At 42.0% G+C, this 20,093-nt stretch overlaps 1 protein-coding gene across 1 annotated transcript; it reads left to right on the forward strand.

Moving 5' to 3' along the window:
* The first annotated feature begins 1,561 nt into the window (after nt 1–1,561).
* MED17 (mediator complex subunit 17) lies at nt 1,562–19,748 on the forward strand. The gene is made up of 12 exons (XM_053385626.1): nt 1,562–1,954; nt 4,251–4,417; nt 4,866–5,082; nt 6,035–6,171; nt 6,255–6,339; nt 6,705–6,857; nt 7,220–7,350; nt 9,032–9,216; nt 17,149–17,286; nt 17,667–17,784; nt 18,764–18,923; nt 19,326–19,748. Exons 1-12 carry the CDS (start codon nt 1,708–1,710, stop codon nt 19,532–19,534), a joined length of 1,947 nt encoding a protein of 648 aa, XP_053241601.1. The 5' UTR covers nt 1,562–1,707; the 3' UTR covers nt 19,535–19,748.
* Nucleotides 19,749–20,093: the final 345 nt, after the last annotated feature.

A 20,093-nucleotide genomic window follows, 5' to 3' on the forward strand; every position in this document is an offset into this window, starting at 1 on the left:
CTAAAAAGCTGATTGGAAAGTGGCAGTTCTGAGTCATCTGCTGCACTCGGTTTGTTTAGACAATTTTCTCCTTGCAAGTAGCACAGCTTTAGGACCATAGAAGTCCTTGTTCAGTGTAGGATCCTCTGCTGTGCTAGTACAGTAACCCCTTGATGGCACCTCAAAGACTCAAGTTGTGTTTATGTGACAAAGTGGAGTGGCTAAGCTTTTTCACCCCCTAGGAGTTGATTAGCAGTGGAAAGTGTGGCCACGCCACACACATGTTCGCAGGACACACAGAGCCCCCCCCCAATGCAAAACAGCTGTTTCTGCTTATCAAATTATCAATTTGATGGGGAGCCTTTTTTGCTCTTTTTTGCCAACAAGGGGAAATTTGCATGGGGGGAACCTGACTCAGCCCCCCTGGGCTTAGTAGTAACTACATATGACTGAAAGGACCTTTGGATTGGAGTTTTACAGGACCGGGCCCCAAATTAGCATGCACAAGGCTTGTAACATACAGCTGCAATATTACAAATACTTGTCTCGGAGCATCTTCTGTGGAATTCAGTGCGGGACTTGCTTCATAATAAACCTTGGCGGTATTGCCCTGCACACCTGCTGCAACCCTGCTTCCAAGGTCTCTGATGAGTCTTGTGGAGCTTGGAGCAGGGATGCGTGGACACCTCCAGGTGTCCTTGGACTCCACTCCCATCAGCACCAGCCAGCACAGACAGATGATCATCAGATGATAGGCGCTGAAGCCCAACAGCAACAAGGCGGGCAGCTTCCCCATTCCTGACTTGGAGCGTGGAAAACTGAAATATACTCACGAGTCGAGAGTGGATTTCATGCTCTTTATTCACGATGCAATGGCCTGTTGGCTATGCAAATAAAGTCTATTTTATTCTCTTTATTCAGCTCATAGTGGTGAGGAGGAATGGAAGTTCCCCCAGAATTTCTGCTTTATATACGTTATTTACACAATGGGCCCCACGTGATTGGCTAATTCCGGGATTCTCCTGTAGGCCAATCAGGTTGTGGATTCACTTCCACCTGGAGCTGGATTGGGTGGCTCCTGTGGACCAATCAGACTGCTGCATTCTGAATCCTATTGTTCTAGGACCAATCAGAATGCTGCATTTTGGATCCTATTCAACTCAGTACATAACAAAAACCCAGCAAGTATAATTTTCCGTGCAGAGCAAACATGCAAATAAATAAAGATGCATGTAAAAGCTACTCATAAATAACTGCCGCCATACACTTTAGTTCAGCTTTCCCCAACCCGGTGCCCTCCAGATGCTAAAAACTACAACTCCCAATGAGCCGCGCTGATGGGAGTTGTGGTCTGAAATACCCAGCGGAAGGCTGGTTTCGCGGTTCCCCCCGCCTCCGTTCTATCCCCGCCCCTTTCAAATCCCGAGCTCTTCCGGGAGCAACCTCCGGCGGCCACTAGGGGGAGCCTGAACTCCTTTTTTTTTTCTCTTTACGCACGCCGCTTGCTTCAGCCGTGTCCCTCCACAGGCACCGTAGTCCTTAACGCGCATGCTCGGCAAGGCCTGCCGGGATCTTTCTCATACAAACACACAGCCGCTGTGGGAAAGCTGAGTGGCTGCTCTGCCTTGTCCCTCCGCAGGCACCGTAGCCCTTAACGCGCATGCTCGGCGAGGCCTTCTCGTACACCTGAACGCAGAGCCTCTGAGGGGAACCCAGGCTGAGGCGAAGATGTCGGGGGTCCCCGCGGTGCGGATCAGCATCGAGTCCGCCTGCGAGAAGCATGTTCAGGAGGTGGGCCTGGACGGGAGCGAGACCTACCTGCAGCCGCTCTCTATGTCGCAGAACTTGGCCCGCCTGGCGCAGCGCATCGACTTCAGCCAGGGCAGCTCCGGCTCCGAGGAGGACGAGCCCGCCGCGGCCGCCGGGGGAAGAGAGTGGCCCGGAGCCGCAGGAGGGGAGGACGAGGAGGAGGAAGGTAGGGAGCGAGGCCTGTCCGTCCCGACCGCTATCGTAGACTTGGGAAGGGGACCCTTGAGGGTCAGGTAGTCCGAGCCCCTGCCATGCCCGAACCTGAAGCATCATCATCATCATCATCATCATCATTTATTGCATTTGCATGCCGCCCTTCCTCTGAATATCGCGGAGCTGTCCACCACATTTTAAAAAAATTTAATTTACACACACACCGCCCAATACCCGGGGTCTCAAGGCAGTTCACAGAATAAAATCAAGATATAACACCACAAAATACATAATAAAAATAAAAAACAGCAACCCAATAGCCCCCCCCCCACAATTTTTTTTTAAAAAGGGCATAAAAATACAAAGCAAGAACACAAATTACGTTTTCAAAACGAAAACACCGAGCCACTTTCAGGCTGCAGGTAGAGCAAACATGTTTTTAATTGTGTTCTCTCCCTTGTAGAAATCGCAGGCGAATCCAAATCCACTGAAGGTGTAGCCAAGCTCCCAACACACTTTTTCCCCCTTCCTAGACAGTGCTTTTACTATTTGGTTTTAGTTGGGGAGACAGTACGAAATGTGACAATACGAAATGTGACCTCTCTGCCAGCAATCTGGCCCACTTCCTTATTTCTGCTGGAGCCGGAGGGTGTTTATGCCAACTCCTTTTTCAGAGTTGTCAGCTTGGATATCTTAAAAATATCTAGTAGGTGTGGACAACTGAAGAAGGCATTCTGGGAAAGGCCTTGGTGGATTTTGACACATGAGGAGGCTGGGTTTCTGGGGGGGAGAAAAAACCAAGCTTCTCACCTAATTCAAAATGTCTGGTTTATTTTATGAAATATCTGATACCTAAACCTGAGACACAAAATATCAACTGGTGAATGGCAAACTTTTTCTGCATTGGTTTGTTTATTAAGGAATTTCCTACAAGGCTATTGAGGAACTTTGATGAGTTGCAGAGGATTCTGGGCCATAAACATGCTTTTGTATGCACTCAGTTTCTGTGTTTTGCTACTAAGGATTCCTGGACTTGTGTGTGGCCCCTCCACAACTCTGTGCATCCTGGAAGATGTTCGGTACACACCTCAACCACACTGAATCACGGATTAATGAAGTTAGAAGTTTTCCAAGAATTCATCTAATTCAATCCCTGGTTCAGTGGAGGATCTACAATACACAGGCTGCAGCTGCAGCATCCTTGATGGATAGCTATCCAGCCTCTGCTTACATACTTGCAGATAAGGAGAACTTAGGCAGCCCACTCCACTAGCATGTATCTCCTCATCTATAGGTGATAACTACTTTCCTGCACACTTTACCAGTATTGATATTCATTTTTTTATTGAGAAGCTTCTAAAGCTGCCCACCCCCTCTCACTGAGTTGAACAAGGATGGGAAATTGCATTATAAAGACTCAGACCACTGGTTCATCAATTCTTCTGGGGTTTCTTTTTTTTAAAAAAGATATTTATTAAAGTTTTCAATTTTTTATGCAAACAAAAAACAAACAAAAAAATTAAAAAGACATATAGTTCATAATACGTAGTTTTCAATAACATATTTCTCTGACCTCCTCATACCTCCCCTTCTTGTATTCCATTTCAAATTATTTGTTCAGCAAATCCTTAACTTAAAGCATTACAGCTTATACTAACACCTTGTTTTCTATCCAACCATTTTTCATGTTCCTTTATACCATTACAGCTAGAAACCACTCAATTTCAATCCAGCATCATTCAACATTCCTTAATTTTACAATATTTCTGTAAGTAGTCCTTAAATTTTTTCCAATCTTCTTCTGCCGACTCTTCTCCCTGGTCACGGATTCTGCCAGTCATTTCTGCCAATCCCATACAGTCAATCAGTTTCATCTGCCATTCTTCCAGAGTGGGTAAATCTTGCGTCTTCCAATACTTTGCAATGAGTATTCTTGCTGCTGTTGTGGCATACATAAAAAACATTCTATCCTTCTTTGACACCAATTGGCCGACCATGCCCAGGAGAAAGGCCTCTGGTTTCTTCAAGAAGGTATATTTAAATACCTTTTTCAACTCAAATTCTTCTGGGGTTTCAGGTGGGTCTCTTCCAAGCCTTACCTGGAGCTAGTGAGAAATTGAACATAGGACCTTCTGCGTGCAAAGCAGATGCTCTACCACTGACCTTTGACCCTTCACGAATGGGATGCAACTCCATGGCATGCAGCTTTCTATCCATAGTTATAGCAGCACCTGTGTAAAGGAATAGCTCTCTCGATGATTCCAGTAATAGTATATAGACATCCTGTGTTTTTCCTTCGTGTGCTCTAGGTTTGGTAAAGTTCCAGCCTTCGCTCTGGCCCTGGGATTCAGTGAGGAATAACTTGAGAAGCGCTTTGACAGAGATGTGTGTGCTCTATGATGTTCTCAGCATTGTCAAGGATAAAAAATTTATGACTCTGGATCCAGTTGTGCAAGAACCACTTACCCAAAAGCAGGTACAGCACACCTGTTCTGTTCAGACCACTATTAAAACTATTGGGAAAGATGAACTGTTCCATTTTGACTTGTTTCTGTTTGTATTTATTGTTATCTGTGGGCTACATTGTCAAATATGAAGTAGTTTCCTTTTCAAGAGGGAATTAGAATTTGTCCACACCTGCTTTTAAGCTGAAATTGGATTTGTTGCCTAGAAGACACAATACAGTATAAGTTTCCTTTTTGCTTGAAGTTTTGTTTTGTTTATAATGTAAAAGGAGAACCAGTGGCTCTGCAGATAGTGATGGACTCCCAACTCCCACTGGTACCAGCCAGCATGGCCATTAGGTGTAAATGGTGGGAGTTGTGATCCAGGAACATCTGGAGGGATACAGGTTGCCCCATCCCTGGTGTCGACAGATAAGGTCACATTTAAATAAAACAGCAGTTCTGTTTCTTCATTTCTAGAATCAAGTTTTGCAGCTGATCTCCAAGAAGAAGTCGTTAGCTGGAGCAGCCCAAATTCTTCTGAAGGGAGCAGAAAGGTTATCTAAATCGGTTGCAGAGAGCCAGGAAAATAAGCGACAGAGAGACTTCAACTCTGAGTTACTAAGACTGAGGCAGCACTGGAAGCTGAGGAAGGTCGGGGATAAGATCCTTGGGGACTTGAGCTACAAAAGTGCAGGTATGGTAGCCAAAGGGTTGGTCTAAAGTTTACTAAGTCTAATAATAATGTTTTTGATCACCTCTTCTTCCACGCATGATAGAGCTTTGTATCTCCTCCTTCTGAGTTGAAGCAGGACTGCCCAGGACATTTTGCTGCTTGAGGCAAAGAACAAGATGGTGCCTCACCCCCTACATTGCATGTACAGAAACTGCTTGGAGTGGCTGTTGAATCTTTCTTCAACATGAGCAACAGGACAGCATCCTCCACTGCACTTGAAGGCAGCAGGCTAGCTTAGGGGACGTGTGCAACGCTGTTCTCTAGCAGAGGGGAATGCGTGGAGGTTTGGAAGGAATCGGCTAGCAGGGAGCTTGTCACTGATGCCCGCTTCAGATCTGCTGCCTGAGGCAGCTGACTCACTAATAATAGGGCTGGCCCTGTCAAGAAGCATGGAGTGGAAGGAGAAAGACATACTGGCAACTGAGGAGCTAGGTAGTAGATATGGTTGCCAACCCCTGTATTGTACCATCTACTCCTTAGCTTTGAACTATAACTAAGATAGTGTCCAGTTCAATTCTTGTTTCTGCCATGAATTTGTTAGGCATGCCACAGTCTCTCAGCATCATCCACCCCCCCATATCCCTCCCCCAGTGTATAATTTGGGGATAATAGTACTGACCTACTTTGCAAGGTTGTTGTAAGGATTACTGTGAATGAGCAACACTGTACACTCTGTTTCCTTGGGATAATTCAAGTTACTATTTCAGTGAAAATACTAGGACGACATAGAATAAAAATGCAGTACTCTGAATATTGGTAGCTTGTGATAGCAGTTATTTGTTGCATAGAGTAGTAATATGTTGTCTAAAAAGTTACAGATTACAAGTATGTATGTATGTACTTCATTTGGTCTTATTATTGTGGTATGAACATGGTAAGAAATACCAAACATTTAAACTCTTTTTATTTTTAGGGTCTCTGTTTCCTCATCACGGTACATTTGAGGTCATAAAAAACACAGACATTGATTTGGATAAAAAGATTCCTGAAGATTACTGTCCATTGGATGTTCAAATCCCAAGTGATTTAGAGGGATCTGCCTATATAAAGGTTTGCCCAGTTTTTGTTTTTAACGTTTTGTTAGTATGTTCTTTGAATTCAAAATGACCCTGTTTTCTTCTTCTTGAATATAGGTGTCCATTCAGAAGCAAGCACCCGATATAGGGGATCTGGGTACAGTAAATCTGTTTAAAAGGCCGCTTCTGAAATCAAAGCCAGGTATAGTTATGGTCTGCATTTGAATGGTATGTCTCAAAAGACTGTGTAAGCATGAAAACTGAATAGAGCTATTAAAAAATAAACCTACTCTTGAAAAGCCCAATATCTTCACTGATTCATAATACTCTGCTCAAAGATCTAGACGTGAAATTAAATGTGTTCTTTTTCGCCCACCCTCCCTGGGCTCTGCATAGGTGATATGTATTTTCTTCAACTTGAGTTGTATTAAGAAAATTCAAATTGTGTGCACATTTTCTCAGCCATCTCTTTCTCATCATTTAGGTTGTGTAATACTTTGAATGTCCATATAAATAGAGCTGCTTCTCTCAAATTTACAATGGTGTTTTCCCCTTCCTCTCCTTCAGGGGCTCTGCATTGGCAAACAAAGCTGGAGACGGCACAGAATGTGTTGCTATGTAAAGAAATCTTTGCTCAACTGTCTCGAGAAGCTGTACAAATTAAATCTCAGATTCCCCACATAGTTGTGAAGAACCAAATAATTTCCCAGCCATTTCCAGGTAAGAGTTCTGAGACAAATTAAAATCAAGGATCTGGCAGATTTTTGCATGCGTGTAGAGAGCAGATCTCAAAAGATGTGTCATTTAACCCAGTAACTTTCAAGTCTTAAGACTCTTTCAGGTGCTTGGCTCTAATCTGTTCAAAAGATATCCAAAACTATCATCTTGCTTGCATGGACTTATCTAGCCAAAGCTGCCAGCATTTTCCTGATTCAAATGTTTATATCTTATATTCAAGAAATCAGCAAGTTTATGTGTAGGACAAATGGAGTAAAATATATCTAGATATGTTGTATGTGTTGCTGTGCTCTTATATGTTAAAACTAAGCCATGCTTTCTCTCTGCTCCATTTCATTATGTAGGCTTGCAGCTGTCCATTTCCTTATGTCACTCTTCAGAAGACAAGAAATCCCAGAAATCTGCTTCTGATAAGCAAAGTCCAGAGGATCATCTTTACGTTCTAGAGCATAATTTGCACCAGCTTATTAGAGAGGTAATGTCAGCTTTCTCTGTCCTTCCTGTTAGCTCACTTATAGAAAGCAGCTGTTGTTGTTTTAATTGCCTGCTAAGAGGGTGTGTAATATTTGCATTAAGAGCTGTGGAATTTTCTCTAAATGTTTTCTTTTTCTTTTTGGAAGGGTGGTAGTATCTTGGCTATGTTTACTTTAGGGACTAATTCTGAGCGCCATGGCTTCTTAAAAACAACAACAACCTAGGCTGTGCTGCATTTTCTCACAGTGCTGCCAGTTAGATAAAACAATCAGCACTATCCAGCAAACATTGTCCCACCCAGTATCAATGAGTGGGACTTGTAGCAGATCTTGCAAGGCCAGTTGAAGCAGGGAATGAAAACAGAATGATTGCATGGGATTTGTGTCTTTCGATTGCTGGAACCAGCACACAACTAACTCTTCCTTTCTTCTATTGTGGATTCTGTTTTCGGTAGCAGGAGCTTTTAGATTGTAAAAAATTAAGAGCATATTCCATTTGCAGAACAGCTTCTTGATGGGTTCCTGAGAAGCATTTTTATTATCTCAGTGTGCAAACTGGCAACTTGTGGGTCTGCCTCTAATCATGACAGAATATTGTTCCCTGTGGTTTTTATTCCATTAGCCCTCCTTGATCTCCATGTACGGTTGAGAACTTCTCCCCAGAGTACAATTGCAAGTGCATTACAGGAAGAATTAGTATCAAAGACTTTGGGGGTGAGGAAAGGCACTGTTATTTTTGCAATACGGAGAGAGAAGTCATGTGATGTACTTGAGTATCTATGGAGAGGTTTATCATACGTGCATGAGGATCTAAGAAAGCGAATGGAATTAAAACTACAGATCTCTGGGAAGCAAATATCTTTTAAGCTCTTGTTCTTCCGAGAACGATTTCCTTTGAGTGTCATTGTTTCCTGATAACCTCAAGCTCACCAGTGGGGAACCTACTAATTCTCATCCTTGACCATTGGTCATGCTGGCTGGGTGTGATGGGAGTTGGGAATCCAGTAAGATTTGGAGGACTGTAGGCTCCCCAGAGCTGCTCCAGGGTGACATAGCTGATACAGAGCAGGTGCTCCTGCAAACTAGAGAAAAGACAGAAGACATTCAGAAACTATAGTGGAGAGCTTTGTCCATAGCTAAGGCAGTGAAGGATTTCAGGACAAGTCTCTGATTGCTAGACCTCCTGATGAGGTTGTATTGGGTTGTATTTGTTTTTATTATGTATTTTTTATTTTTTATATTGTAATTTTTATGTTGAGAACTGCCCTGAGATTTATGGGTACAGGGTGGTTAGTTAATTAATTAATATACCCACTAGGTCATATGATCACTCCCTCTCCCAGGTGGAAGGGGGAGACAATCTCTTAATTGTCTCCTTTACATCAAAAAGAGAAGAACTAGGTATTTCTCCTGAAAATGGCTTTCAGGATATGTGTTCCCTATCCTGGCCAGTATTCGTGAGCCTTACCAAACCCAGGAGAAATTTTGCTTGTTTGATACAAAATCATGGTGTGTTTTTTGCTTTTGTATTTTCTCAATAGTAAAAAAATCGCTTAAGCAAGTTGTGTACAGTTGTTACTCAGCAAACAGTTCTGTTTTGTTAGTCTTTGCACAGTTTCTGACTTAAGACTAGAATTTGCTTGTTCTCTTGGCTTCATTATAGCAACTTTTTTTCCTCCTCAGTTTCACAAGCAGACCCTGAGCTCCACCATGATGCCTCACCCAGCTAGTGCACCTTTTGGCCATAAGAGAATGAGACTAGCGGGGCCTCAGGCTTTTGATAAAAATGAAATCAATTCCTTGCAACCAAGCGAGGGGCTGCTAGAGAAGATTATAAAGCAGGCAAAACACATCTTTCTGAGACGCAGGTATGCAACTGCATCTTTTGGAGGCTTTGCAAGTTAATTCGCCTGAACGCTTCGCTTGTGCAGCAGGGATTATATCCAATATTTTCTGTCAATTTATGGAAGGAATTCTTCAGAGAAGGGGCGGGGAATCTTTGGCCCTGCAGATGTTGCTGAATAACAGCTCTTGTCAGGAGAAGATTTAGGGGAGAACAGCAGGCTGGGGGGTGATGAAAAACCATCCCCCTCCTCCATTCCTCAGATGGATTCCTTTCTTTTTTCTTTTGCCATATCATTTTTATTAATTTTACAATAATGCTTTCCATTACAATCTCTCCTCTTATATTATACAATACGGCTTTTTAGGGCCATGACTTTTTTCAAACCTTCCTACTGATTTTCTATCTTTCATTTCAAATTTCTGCATTTTCACTACTTAACCATTGCTTTCAAATCAAAAACATCAAAGCATCATATTTCCTTATTCTTCTGTGCAGTGATTTTTATACCTTTCCTTACATAGCTTCTTGCATTCCTACCAATGTGTTTGATTGACTACAATTGTATTTCAAATAATTTACAAATTTAGGGACTTCCGGAGGCGGCGCGAAACAGCAATGGCGGTCCTCTTCAGTTGTTGAAGAGGGGCTCCGCGGAAAAGGGTCGTGCGCTGCGGCACAGCGACGACCCGTTTAGGAAAACCACGGGTAGAGTGAGCCCGTGGCCGTGGGATTCGGCGGGCACCAGGAGCGACCTCGGATACGCAGAAGGGACCCCGTAAGGGGCTCCGGAACGTGGAGGGGGTAGCGGTGCTGTGAATCCATCGCTCTTTCCGCGGAAGCGAAGCCGCGCGGCTGCTGCTGATGAGCGCTGACCTTTCTTCTTTGAACATTTGATTGGAAACAACAAACTCGTGAGTAAGAAATTTGAGGCTTTATTTGGACATCAAATTGGTGAATTTCGGCTGAAAGCGGGAGACGCTAAAAAGGAAGTCAGTCTTCCGTCCCTGTTTAAAGTACTGAGCAAAGTTTTTTTAAAGCGGAAGCGTTGAAAGGAGTTTAAAAGAAGTTGGAACTTACCCTGCAAGTTTGGATTTGATTGTGAGACTGTGCTATACTTCTCTATATTTTGTGGATTATAAAGTTATAAGCCCCAGCTCACGGGCTGCCTGGATACAAAGTAACATCAGACTGTGGCAACTGTGTATAGAGACATAAAGTTACATTGGGCTACTTTGCAGTTACAAAAAAGGAACTGTTGTTCACACCTTCGCAAAGAACCTTTATCATCTGCAGTTTAAAGTGAATTTAGAGGGTTTCCCCCCCTTATTTTGGATTTTACCATATTTGGGAATTAAATGGTGGAAACTTTTGGGGAGCTCCCCCTGCTGGATTGTGGAAATATAAACCTCTGAGAACTGCTGGTTGTTTTGGAAATCTTTTTGCCTGGATGATTGCTTTTCCCATGGGATTTACAATTTGACCTTGAAACCTAGACAGTTGTGGAATGAGTGTGGCAGGAAAAACAAGGGCTGCCAAGAAAGCAAAACAAACTGAACTATTGCAATCAACTTTGCCTGTGCAGCCACGTAGATCATCTGTTCCAATTGTGACAGGTCTGCAAGAAGGACAATTTAAACAGCCAGTTTTGGAGGATATGGCTGCAGGAGGATTAGACCCTATTTCTAAAGAAATATTGGATCAACTGGCAGCATTAAATAAGAAAGCTGATGAACAAGCGGCTAAATTTGACCAGGTTACAGCAACGATTAATAAGTTGACAGACCAAGTTGCTCAAAACACACAGGCGATAGGAAATTTTGAAAAGACTATATCAGAGAACCGAAAATTAGCTGAGGACGCAAACACGAAAGCAGACCAAAACAAAAAAAGGATTGAGGAATTAAGAGGGGAAGTAAGACCACTGAGTAGACAGGTCACTGAACAACAGGCCTATCTGTCTATGGCGGAGCTGAAAAACCGGGAAAGTAATCTTAGGATTAGAAATATTCCAGAACTAGAAAAGGAAGATCTGGCTGGCTTTTTGACTGCAGAAATATCCAAGTTCTGGGGTTTGGCAGAAGAGAAAGACTTCAAAATCGTCACCGCTTTTAGATTGGGAAGAGTGGCCAAGAAAGATAAACCAAGGGATTGCTTGATCATATTGAGATACAAGCAAGAAAAAGACAACATACTTGGCCTACATTTTAAAAACCCATTGGTGATACAGGGAAAGACAGCAGAAATCTTCAGAGACATACCAAAACAATTGTTGGACTTAAGAACTACATACAAGGATCTGGCAAGATTATTAAGAAACAACACAATCCCTTACAGGTGGGAATTCCCCCAAGGATTATCTTTTAATTTGAAAGGGAAGAAGGTGAGAATCAGAACAGCAGAAGAGCAAGAAAAATTCCTAAACGATCACGGGGAGGACCTTCGAAAAGGGACAGCAGGTACCTGGCCACCCCCCACGCCTGGTACAAAAGATCCACCTCCAGACATAGACGAGAAGGGAGACAACCCCATCGGCTAACAAGCTGATCCAGGATGTCTCTGCAGCTTTTTAGTTGGAATATCCATGGGGCAAATTCCCCTGAAAAAAGGAAAAGGATTTTTCACATTTTGAGGAAAGAACAACTAGACGTCATTTGTCTCCAGGAAACCCATGTGACTAGGCTCCACAGAAGAGTGCTAATAAACAAGCGACTAGGCCAAGAATTTATTTCATCAGCTAAAGAAAAGAAAAGGGGAGTCGTGATATATGCAAAGGAGAGCCTAGCACCAAAATTTGTGTTCAAAGATGAACAAGGAAGAATTTTGGCGATCGAAATACAATCACAAGGAGAAAAATTTTTGATAATTGGAATTTATGCACCAAATGAGGGGAAATCTGAATTTTATGGGAAGCTGCATGAGACAATGCTGGACCATATGGACTATAATAACATCATTCTGATGGGAGATATGAATGGGGTTGTCTCCACACACATGGATAAGTCACAAAATCAAAATGTGACTAAAGATGGCAGACTACCAAAGACTTTTTTTGAACTCACAGACAATATGGACTTGATTGATATCTGGAGGACAAAGAACCCCCTAGGTAGAGAGGGAACATTCTTTTCTGAGGCCCACCTATCCTGGACAAGAATCGACCAAATCTGGATATCTAGAGGACTGGCACCCAAGACCAAAAAAGTAGAGATCTGCCTTAAAACTTGCTCCGACCATAACCCCTTGAAAATGGACTTGAGACTTACACCAGCTGGATCCTTCAGATGGAGAATGAATGATGCATTGTTTAGAGACCAGGAGATAGTGAAGAAGGCCCAAAAGACGATGAAAGACTACTTTGAACTAAATTTGAACACTTCGGTGGAAAAAAAAACAATCTGGGACGCAAGCAAAGCTGTTATGAGAGGGTTTCTGATACAGCAGAATTCTATTAAGAAAAAACTCTGGAACGGTAAAAAGGACAAGATCTTGGAAAGGATAAAAGACGGAGAGAAAAAGTTGAGACTAAATCCAAAATCAAAAGAAGTTTTGAGAGAAATAAAATTCCATCAAGCACAATATGCAAAACTGATAAATCAAGAAGTTGAATGGAAAATCAAACAGATGAAACAAAGATCATTTGAATCGGCAAATAAATGTGGGAAGCTGCTATCATGGCAGCTGAAAAAGAGACAAAAACTGAACTTTGTTACCAATCTAGAGGTTGAAGGAGAATGTATTCAGAAACCAGAGGAAATTAGAAAGTGTTTCCAGAGATATTTTAAAAAATTGTTTTCCCAAGGACCCCAAGTGGAGACTGAAATAAATAAATTTTTAAAAAGCTATGGCCTACAAAAACTAACACAAGACAAACAAACTGACCTGAATTATAAAATAACCCAACAGGAAATCGAAAATGCCATTCAGAACATGCAACTAGGCAAATCCCCGGGCCCAGATGGACTTACCTCCAAATACTATAAGATATTGAAGGAATACCTGACTCAGCCATTGATGGAGGTATGTAATCAAATTATGGAAGGGAAGGGGGCACCAGAATCGTGGAAAGAGGCATTCATCACTTTGATACCAAAATTGGAATCTGAAAAGACTCAACTTAAGAACTACCGTCCCATCTCACTCCTAAACGTGGATTACAAGATTTTTGCTGACATTTTGGCAAATAGATTGAAAAAAGTCTTAAATGGAGTTATTCATAAAGACCAAGCAGGCTTTCTCCCTGGCAGGCATTTGTCAGATAATACTAGGAACATTGTTGACGTTCTGGAACTTCTACAGACAAATTTGAATACAAAAGCAGTTTTGATATTTATAGACGCGGAGAAGGCCTTTGACAATATATCTTGGAAATTTATGAAGAAGAATTTGGAAGGGATGGGAGTGGGAAGGGCGTTCCAAAATGGCATAGATGCAATATATTCAGAACAAAAGGCTAAATTGATAGTAAACAATGTGGTGACAGAAGAGTTTAAAATTGAAAAAGGAACACGACAGGGGTGCCCCCTATCACCCTTGCTATTTATTTCTGTCCTTGAGGTTTTGCTAAATTTGATCAGGAAGGATCAGCAGGTGGAAGGAATACAGGTCGGAGGAAAACAATATAAACTGAAGGCCTTTGCAGATGACTTGGTTTTGACATTACAGGAGCCGGTGTCCAGCACAAAAAGAGTATTGGAATTAATTTCTGAGTTTGGTCGGGTGGCGGGATTCAAGTTAAACAAACAAAAAACTAAGGTTTTGGCAAAAAACTTGACACCTTTAGAAATAGATGGGTTTCAGAAGGAAACAGAACTAAACGTTGTTAATAAAGTGAAATACCTGGGGGTCAACTTGACTGGGAAAAATTTGAATCTGTTTAAAGATAATTATGAAAAATGTTGGTCTGAAATTAAAAAGGATCTAGAAATCTGGTCAAGATTGAAACTTTCCTTGTTGGGAAGAATTGTAGCAGTAAAGATGAATGTATTGCCAAAAATGCTGTTTCTGTTCCAGACCCTACAGATCGTGGACAGAGTGGAATGTTTTGGAAAGTGGCAGAGGGACATTATGAAGTTTGTCTGGCAGGGCAAAAAGCCCCGAATAAAATTTAAAATATTAACAGATGCAAAGGAAAGAGGGGGTTTTGCCCTGCCGGACTTAAGGTTGTATTATGAAGCTGCATCCCTCTGCTGGCTGAAAGATTGGTTTTTGCTAGAAAACACTGATGTCCTAGATCTGGAAGGGTTCAACAATGCTTTTGGGTGGCATGCATATTTGTGGTACGACAAGGTAAAGTCTCATAAGTTGTTTAAAAACCATATTGTAAGGAAATCTCTGTTTTCTGTCTGGACTAAATACAAGGACTTATTTGAAAACAAGACTCCGAGGTGGTTATCACCGATGGAGGCTAAAGCCACAAAAATACTTAATATGGGGGGTGGCTGGGCAAAATACTGTGAAATAATAGAAAGAGTGGGTGACACTTGGAGGTTGCAGAGCTTTGAAAAATTGAAAGGGAAGGTGCGAGACTGGTTTCACTATGCCCAAATTTTAGAGATCTTTAAAAAAGATAAAAAAATTGGTTTCCAGGTGGAAAAATCAAAATTAGAACTAGAATTACTTGAACCTAAGACGAAAGTGCTTTCAAGAATGTACAACTTGCTGCTTAAATGGAATACTCAAGATGAGACAGTCAAATCAGCCATGATAAAATGGGCACAAGATATTGGATACAACATTATGTTTGAGGACTGGGAAAGGTTATGGACCACCGGTATGAAATTTACGGCATGTAGTGCCTTAAAGGAAAATATTATGAAAATGATGTACAGGTGGTACATGACCCCAGTCAAACTTGCAAAGATATACCATTTGTCTGATAATAAATGTTGGAAATGTAAGGAGGCTGAAGGAACTTTTTACCACCTCTGGTGGACATGCCCGAGGGTGAAGGCCTTCTGGGAAATGATTTATAACGAGTTGAAAAAGGTATTTAAGTATACCTTTCAGAAGAAACCAGAGGCCTTCCTCTTGGGCATTGTGGGCCAGAGGATACCTAAGAAAGACAGAACCTTCTTTCTATATGCAACGACTGCAGCAAGAATTCTCATAGCTAAATACTGGAAGGCACAGGAGCTACCCACACTGGAAGAATGGCACACACAACTGATGGACTATATGCAACTAGCCGAAATGACTGGCAGAATCCGAGACCTGGGAGAAGAGGCTGCGGAAGAGGATTGGAAAAAATTTAAGGACTATTTACAAAAACATTATAAGATATATGAATGTTAAAAATTTGCTAAGGTTTGAGGTAAATATGCTTCAGTATTGAAATTCGGAGTTGATAGAAACAAAGTTAATGATCGAGAAAAGTTTTAATTTCAGAGTGAATAATTAGATGAAAATACAAAAACACAGGAAACAAGGTATTAATTTGCTGTTTATATTTATTATAAAGAATGCAGGGATGGAGGAGATGGGGAAGTCCAGTGGATGATGAAAAAAAAAAAAAAAAAGACTTCGAAAAATGAATTTTTTCTTGTTTAATTTCTTTTTCTTTCTGTAAAACCGCTTTTGTTGTGTTATTGATGATGGATTTAGATTCTGGAAAAAAGCAATAAAAAAATTTATAAAAAAAAAAAAAAAAACAAATAATTTACAAATTTAGTCCAGTCCTTGATGAACTTCTGGTCCCGCTGTTCTCAGATTCTTCCCGTCATTTTGGCCAATTCCACAGATGGATTCCTTTCATCAGCAAACAGAGCATTGACTACACTCCCAGATGATTCCTATAGGAAGCTGTTTATCACAGGCAGAACTTTTAATCCGTTTTTCATAAACCTATTAAGTAAGACTGTCCACTGTCTGTACTGGACCACACTGATTTTTTAGCGTGTTTAGTATGAAGTGTTACGTATATGCTATATAGATCAATGCACAATGATGTCCAAATGATGAACTCTTCTGCTTGGGAGAGCCTTGCTGGTCGATGGCCAGACTGATGTTCCAGGGACAACATGGAATGAGAATTGAAAAGGAGTGGAGTTGATTTGGGAAAGGGGCTCAATTCAGGAGAGAATGCAATAAGTAGTGGGTAGCATTTCAATTATGTTGGGTGGTCCAGATATCTGTTCAGGGAAATCTAGACTTAGCCAGTGTGCTTTAGTGGTTAGAATGTCAGACTGCACCCAGGCAGACCCAGCTTCAGATCTCCATACAAGCTGACTGGGGACCAGGAAAAGCTTGTCAAGCTGACTTATCTTGCAGGGTTGTTGTGAAGATATAATGGCTGGGAAGAGAAACAGCATCCTGAGCCCCTTGGGGGAAAGGGTAGGATAAAAATAGAATAAAAAACAAAGTGAGGGAGCAAACCTAATACGTTTTACCTGCAAGGTAATGTTACTTCATGCTGGCCACATGACCCGGAAGCTGTACCCCGGCTCCCTCGGCCAATAAAGTGAGATGAGCGCCGCAACCCCAGAGTCATCCGCGACTGGACCTAATGGTCAGGGGTCCCTTTACCTTTTAATGTTACTTCAAGAAAGCTGATTGCAGAAAAGCCCACTTCTTTTTTCTTTCTTTTTTTCAGTGTATGTATATTTTACTGGTGGTTGTTTCTGTCTTCCTTGCAATGCTCTGAGTCTTTTTCCTACATTATTGTCTTGTTTTGCAAGACGTGCAGCTTCAACCGATCAATGTGCTGAATAATATATGCCTCTTAGTGTCTTCAGGAATACCTATAAAACATTGATGTGCAACGTAAGGTTCGCTTAAAGTTAGGCATCATAGTCTCAGTAGCATTTGAGATGTGTCAGGCTTTAAATATTATCAATATCAATTTATGTTTATGGGCATTGATGTCTAATTTGATCAGGCAGAGCTTATTATTTTTCCTCACCAGTATAAAAATGCAGTGCCTCCAAGTCTTCTGGGATCTTGTTCTTTTTGTTTTCAGAACTGCTCGAACCATCGACAGTCTTGCCAGCCGTATTGAGGATCCACAAATTCAGGCGCACTGGTCAAACATCAATGATGTCTATGAATCAAGTGTCAAAGTCCTGATCACCTCTCAAGGTTATGAGCAGATATGCAAGTGAGTGTGAAAGGGGGGGAAGTGTTTGCACCTTGCTCCTTTGGTGGAGGAAATATTTGGATGTCTCTGTAAATACCCAGCTGGGGAGGTAATTCCCCAATAACCAGAAGTTAGAGGCTCAAATGCCTTTTTGAAAAAGGGAGCGCTAAGCGTGAACTATTCCCATTGGTGTTTGCAGTGCATATTTGCTGAATTGAAATATCATTTTCCTATTCACAATAGTGCTCTACTTCACTCTGCTTTTAAGGATTGCTGCTGTTGAAGGATTGGTTTTTAACTGTGGTGCAGTGCTATGCTTTTGACTTTCTCAGGCAATGGAGGGAACCCCTGTTCCACCACCCTGAAACATCAGTTGTGCTCATATCTTATTGCTTTCAAAGGTCCATTCAGTTGCAACTGAATATTGGCGTTGAGCAGATCCGAGTAGTGCATAGAGATGGAAGAGTAATTACGCTATCCCACCAAGAACAAGAGTTACAGGATTTTCTTCTCTCACAGGTAAAAACCAGGAATCTTTTGCCTTTCTGTGGTGGGCGTCTGATTGCAGCAGGACCTTGGGTGCCTTCTTTTTTTAAATGGAATTCTTGGGATTGCAGATGTAGATTTAATACAGTTGTAGGAGTTTGAAGTTCTCATGCTGCATCTGCAAAATATTGCACTAGTGGCAAATAGCAAGAACAGGGAAATGATGTCTGTGACTAGGGACCTGTTTTCAGTCCAAAGTTCGTAGTCCGAACTTGTTGAGCCAGCTTGATTCTACCAGTAGTATGCTTAGAAAGTATAAGGGGGGACCCCCTGACCATTAGGTCCAGTTGTGGCCGACTGGGGTTGCGGCGCTCATCTCGCTTTATTGGCCAAGGGAGCCGGTGTACAGCTTCTGGGTCATGTGGCCAGCATGACTAAGCCGCTTCTGGCGAACCAGAGCAGTGCACGGAAACACCCGTTTACCTTCCCACCGGAGTGGTACCTATTTATCTACTTGCACTTTGACGTGCTTTTGAACTGCTAGGTTGGCAGGAGCAGGGACCGAGCAACCGGAGCTCACCCTGTCACGGGGATTCGAACCGTCAACCTTCTGATTGGCAAGTCCTAGGCTCTGTGGTTTAACCCACAGCGCCACCTGCATCCCTTTTAAGAAGTATACTTTTCTGTTAAATTATTCTTTTTGCCTTGGGAGCCTCCAGCCGAGTCAGGATGGCTTGCTCATAGTCACAGACAACCAAAAAGTGCTGTGTCACTTGGCATCTCTGAATGTCTTACACTCCTGTTTGGTACCAGAGCTTCTGCACTGGTGACTCTTGAGTGTGGAAACTGCTGTAGATTAAATGCAGATGTGTATTTATCTTACAGTAGCTAATGAAATAGCTGCTCTGTGTTTTGGGAGAGTAATGAGAGAGAATATGGCAGGAGGCAGGGGCTAAGGGGGGGAAACGCAACTGAAATATCCACCCATTCAGTTTTTTAAATTTTATTTCAGATGTCACAGCATCAAGTGCATGCAGTCCAGCAGTTAGCCAAAGTTATGGGATGGCATGTGCTCAGTTTTGGTAATCACGTGGGTCTAGGCCCAGTGGAGAGTATTGGCAATGCGTCAGCCATAACTGTGGCATCACCAAATGGAGACTATTCTATTTCAGGTACTGTACTGGGAATTAAAACTTGCTGAGAACCTATATGCTGCATGCATGTCAGCTAAAAAGAAATTGCAGTGAAAGGAACCAGTACAGTAAATACAGCATTGTTATACTGCAGGGTTTGTTTTTTTTTTAAACCACAACCCACTCAGATTGGAAAGTAAAAAATGGCACAGTATGACTTAATGAGGACTTGTGTGGTTCCTAAGAATTGTTGAAGACACAATCACCAGACTGATATTTTTTATTTGGTTTCATTTTATATATTATTTGCATATTTTAACAGATGGATTATGTCACCACGGGAACCTTTGGGTTAAAGGGTGGATTACAATTTTAGTTTTAAAAACTTTACAAAATGGTGCATAGTTAATGCTGTTGTGTTGCTGCGCTTGTTTTCTGCAGTACGCAATGGTCCAGAAAGCGGCAGCAAGATTATGGTTCAGTTCCCACGCTCCCAGTGCAAAGACCTCCCCAAAAGCGACGTGCTGCAAGACAGCAAATGGAACAACCTTCGTGGCCCATTCAAAGAGGTTCAGTGGAACAAAATGGAAGGACGCAACTTTGTGTACAAAATGGAACTCCTCATGGCGGCCCTGACACCCTGCTCCTAGGCTTAGCAACAAAACGAAAGGGACTATTGTTTTGGCACAAAAGGGAATGACTCTCTTACACTCCTGATAGTTGCCAAGTTGCATAACCTGTGAAACGCCATTAATTTCATTTTTCTCCTTCCCCCAGAATAATATCAAAAGTCTTCCTTTCTGGAAGCAATTTCTCCTGCCATTTCTGAATGTTGAATTAAACTGTGCCATTGTCTTGCCCGAGTCCCAAGTTCTTGATGTTTGTAAAATGGAACTCGTCTTTGCTCCCATCTTTACAAAGGGGTTACCTGGACTGCTTCCATAGAAAATGTGGTTACTCCCAGCTTAGCAAGGGCAGCCCAGAACAGGCTGGAACATTTCCATACATTTAGAGGAGGTCTTTGCCATAGTAGTAGTTACTTCTGCAGTGCTCAGATCTGCATCTGTGACTCTGGATAACTACTGAATGTAGGCTTAGATTGAATTTTTACACACCACCTGTGAAGGTGAAAGATTGCAAAGTGGAAGAAAACCTTTACAAGCTCTTACTGATCCCACCTTGAATTCAGGAGCAAGTGCCACTAAATTC

The sequence above is a fragment of the Podarcis raffonei genome, chromosome 4, assembly GCF_027172205.1.
Source record: "Podarcis raffonei isolate rPodRaf1 chromosome 4, rPodRaf1.pri, whole genome shotgun sequence".
In the NCBI taxonomy this organism is placed as follows: domain Eukaryota; kingdom Metazoa; phylum Chordata; class Lepidosauria; order Squamata; family Lacertidae; genus Podarcis; species Podarcis raffonei.

What these genes read in the sequence shown, in the direction of transcription:
- MED17 (XM_053385626.1), top strand. Translation starts at nt 1,708, where the DNA reads ATGTCGGGGGTCCCCGCGGTGCGGATCAGCATCGAGTCCGCCTGCGAG. An exon ending in GCTTCTGAAATCAAAGCCAG is followed by an intron (nt 6,340 to 6,704) that starts GTATAGTTATGG and finishes CCTCTCCTTCAG; the next exon opens with GGGCTCTGCATTGGCAAACA. An exon ending in AGGATTTTCTTCTCTCACAG is followed by an intron (nt 17,785 to 18,763) that starts GTAAAAACCAGG and finishes ATTTTATTTCAG; the next exon opens with ATGTCACAGCATCAAGTGCA.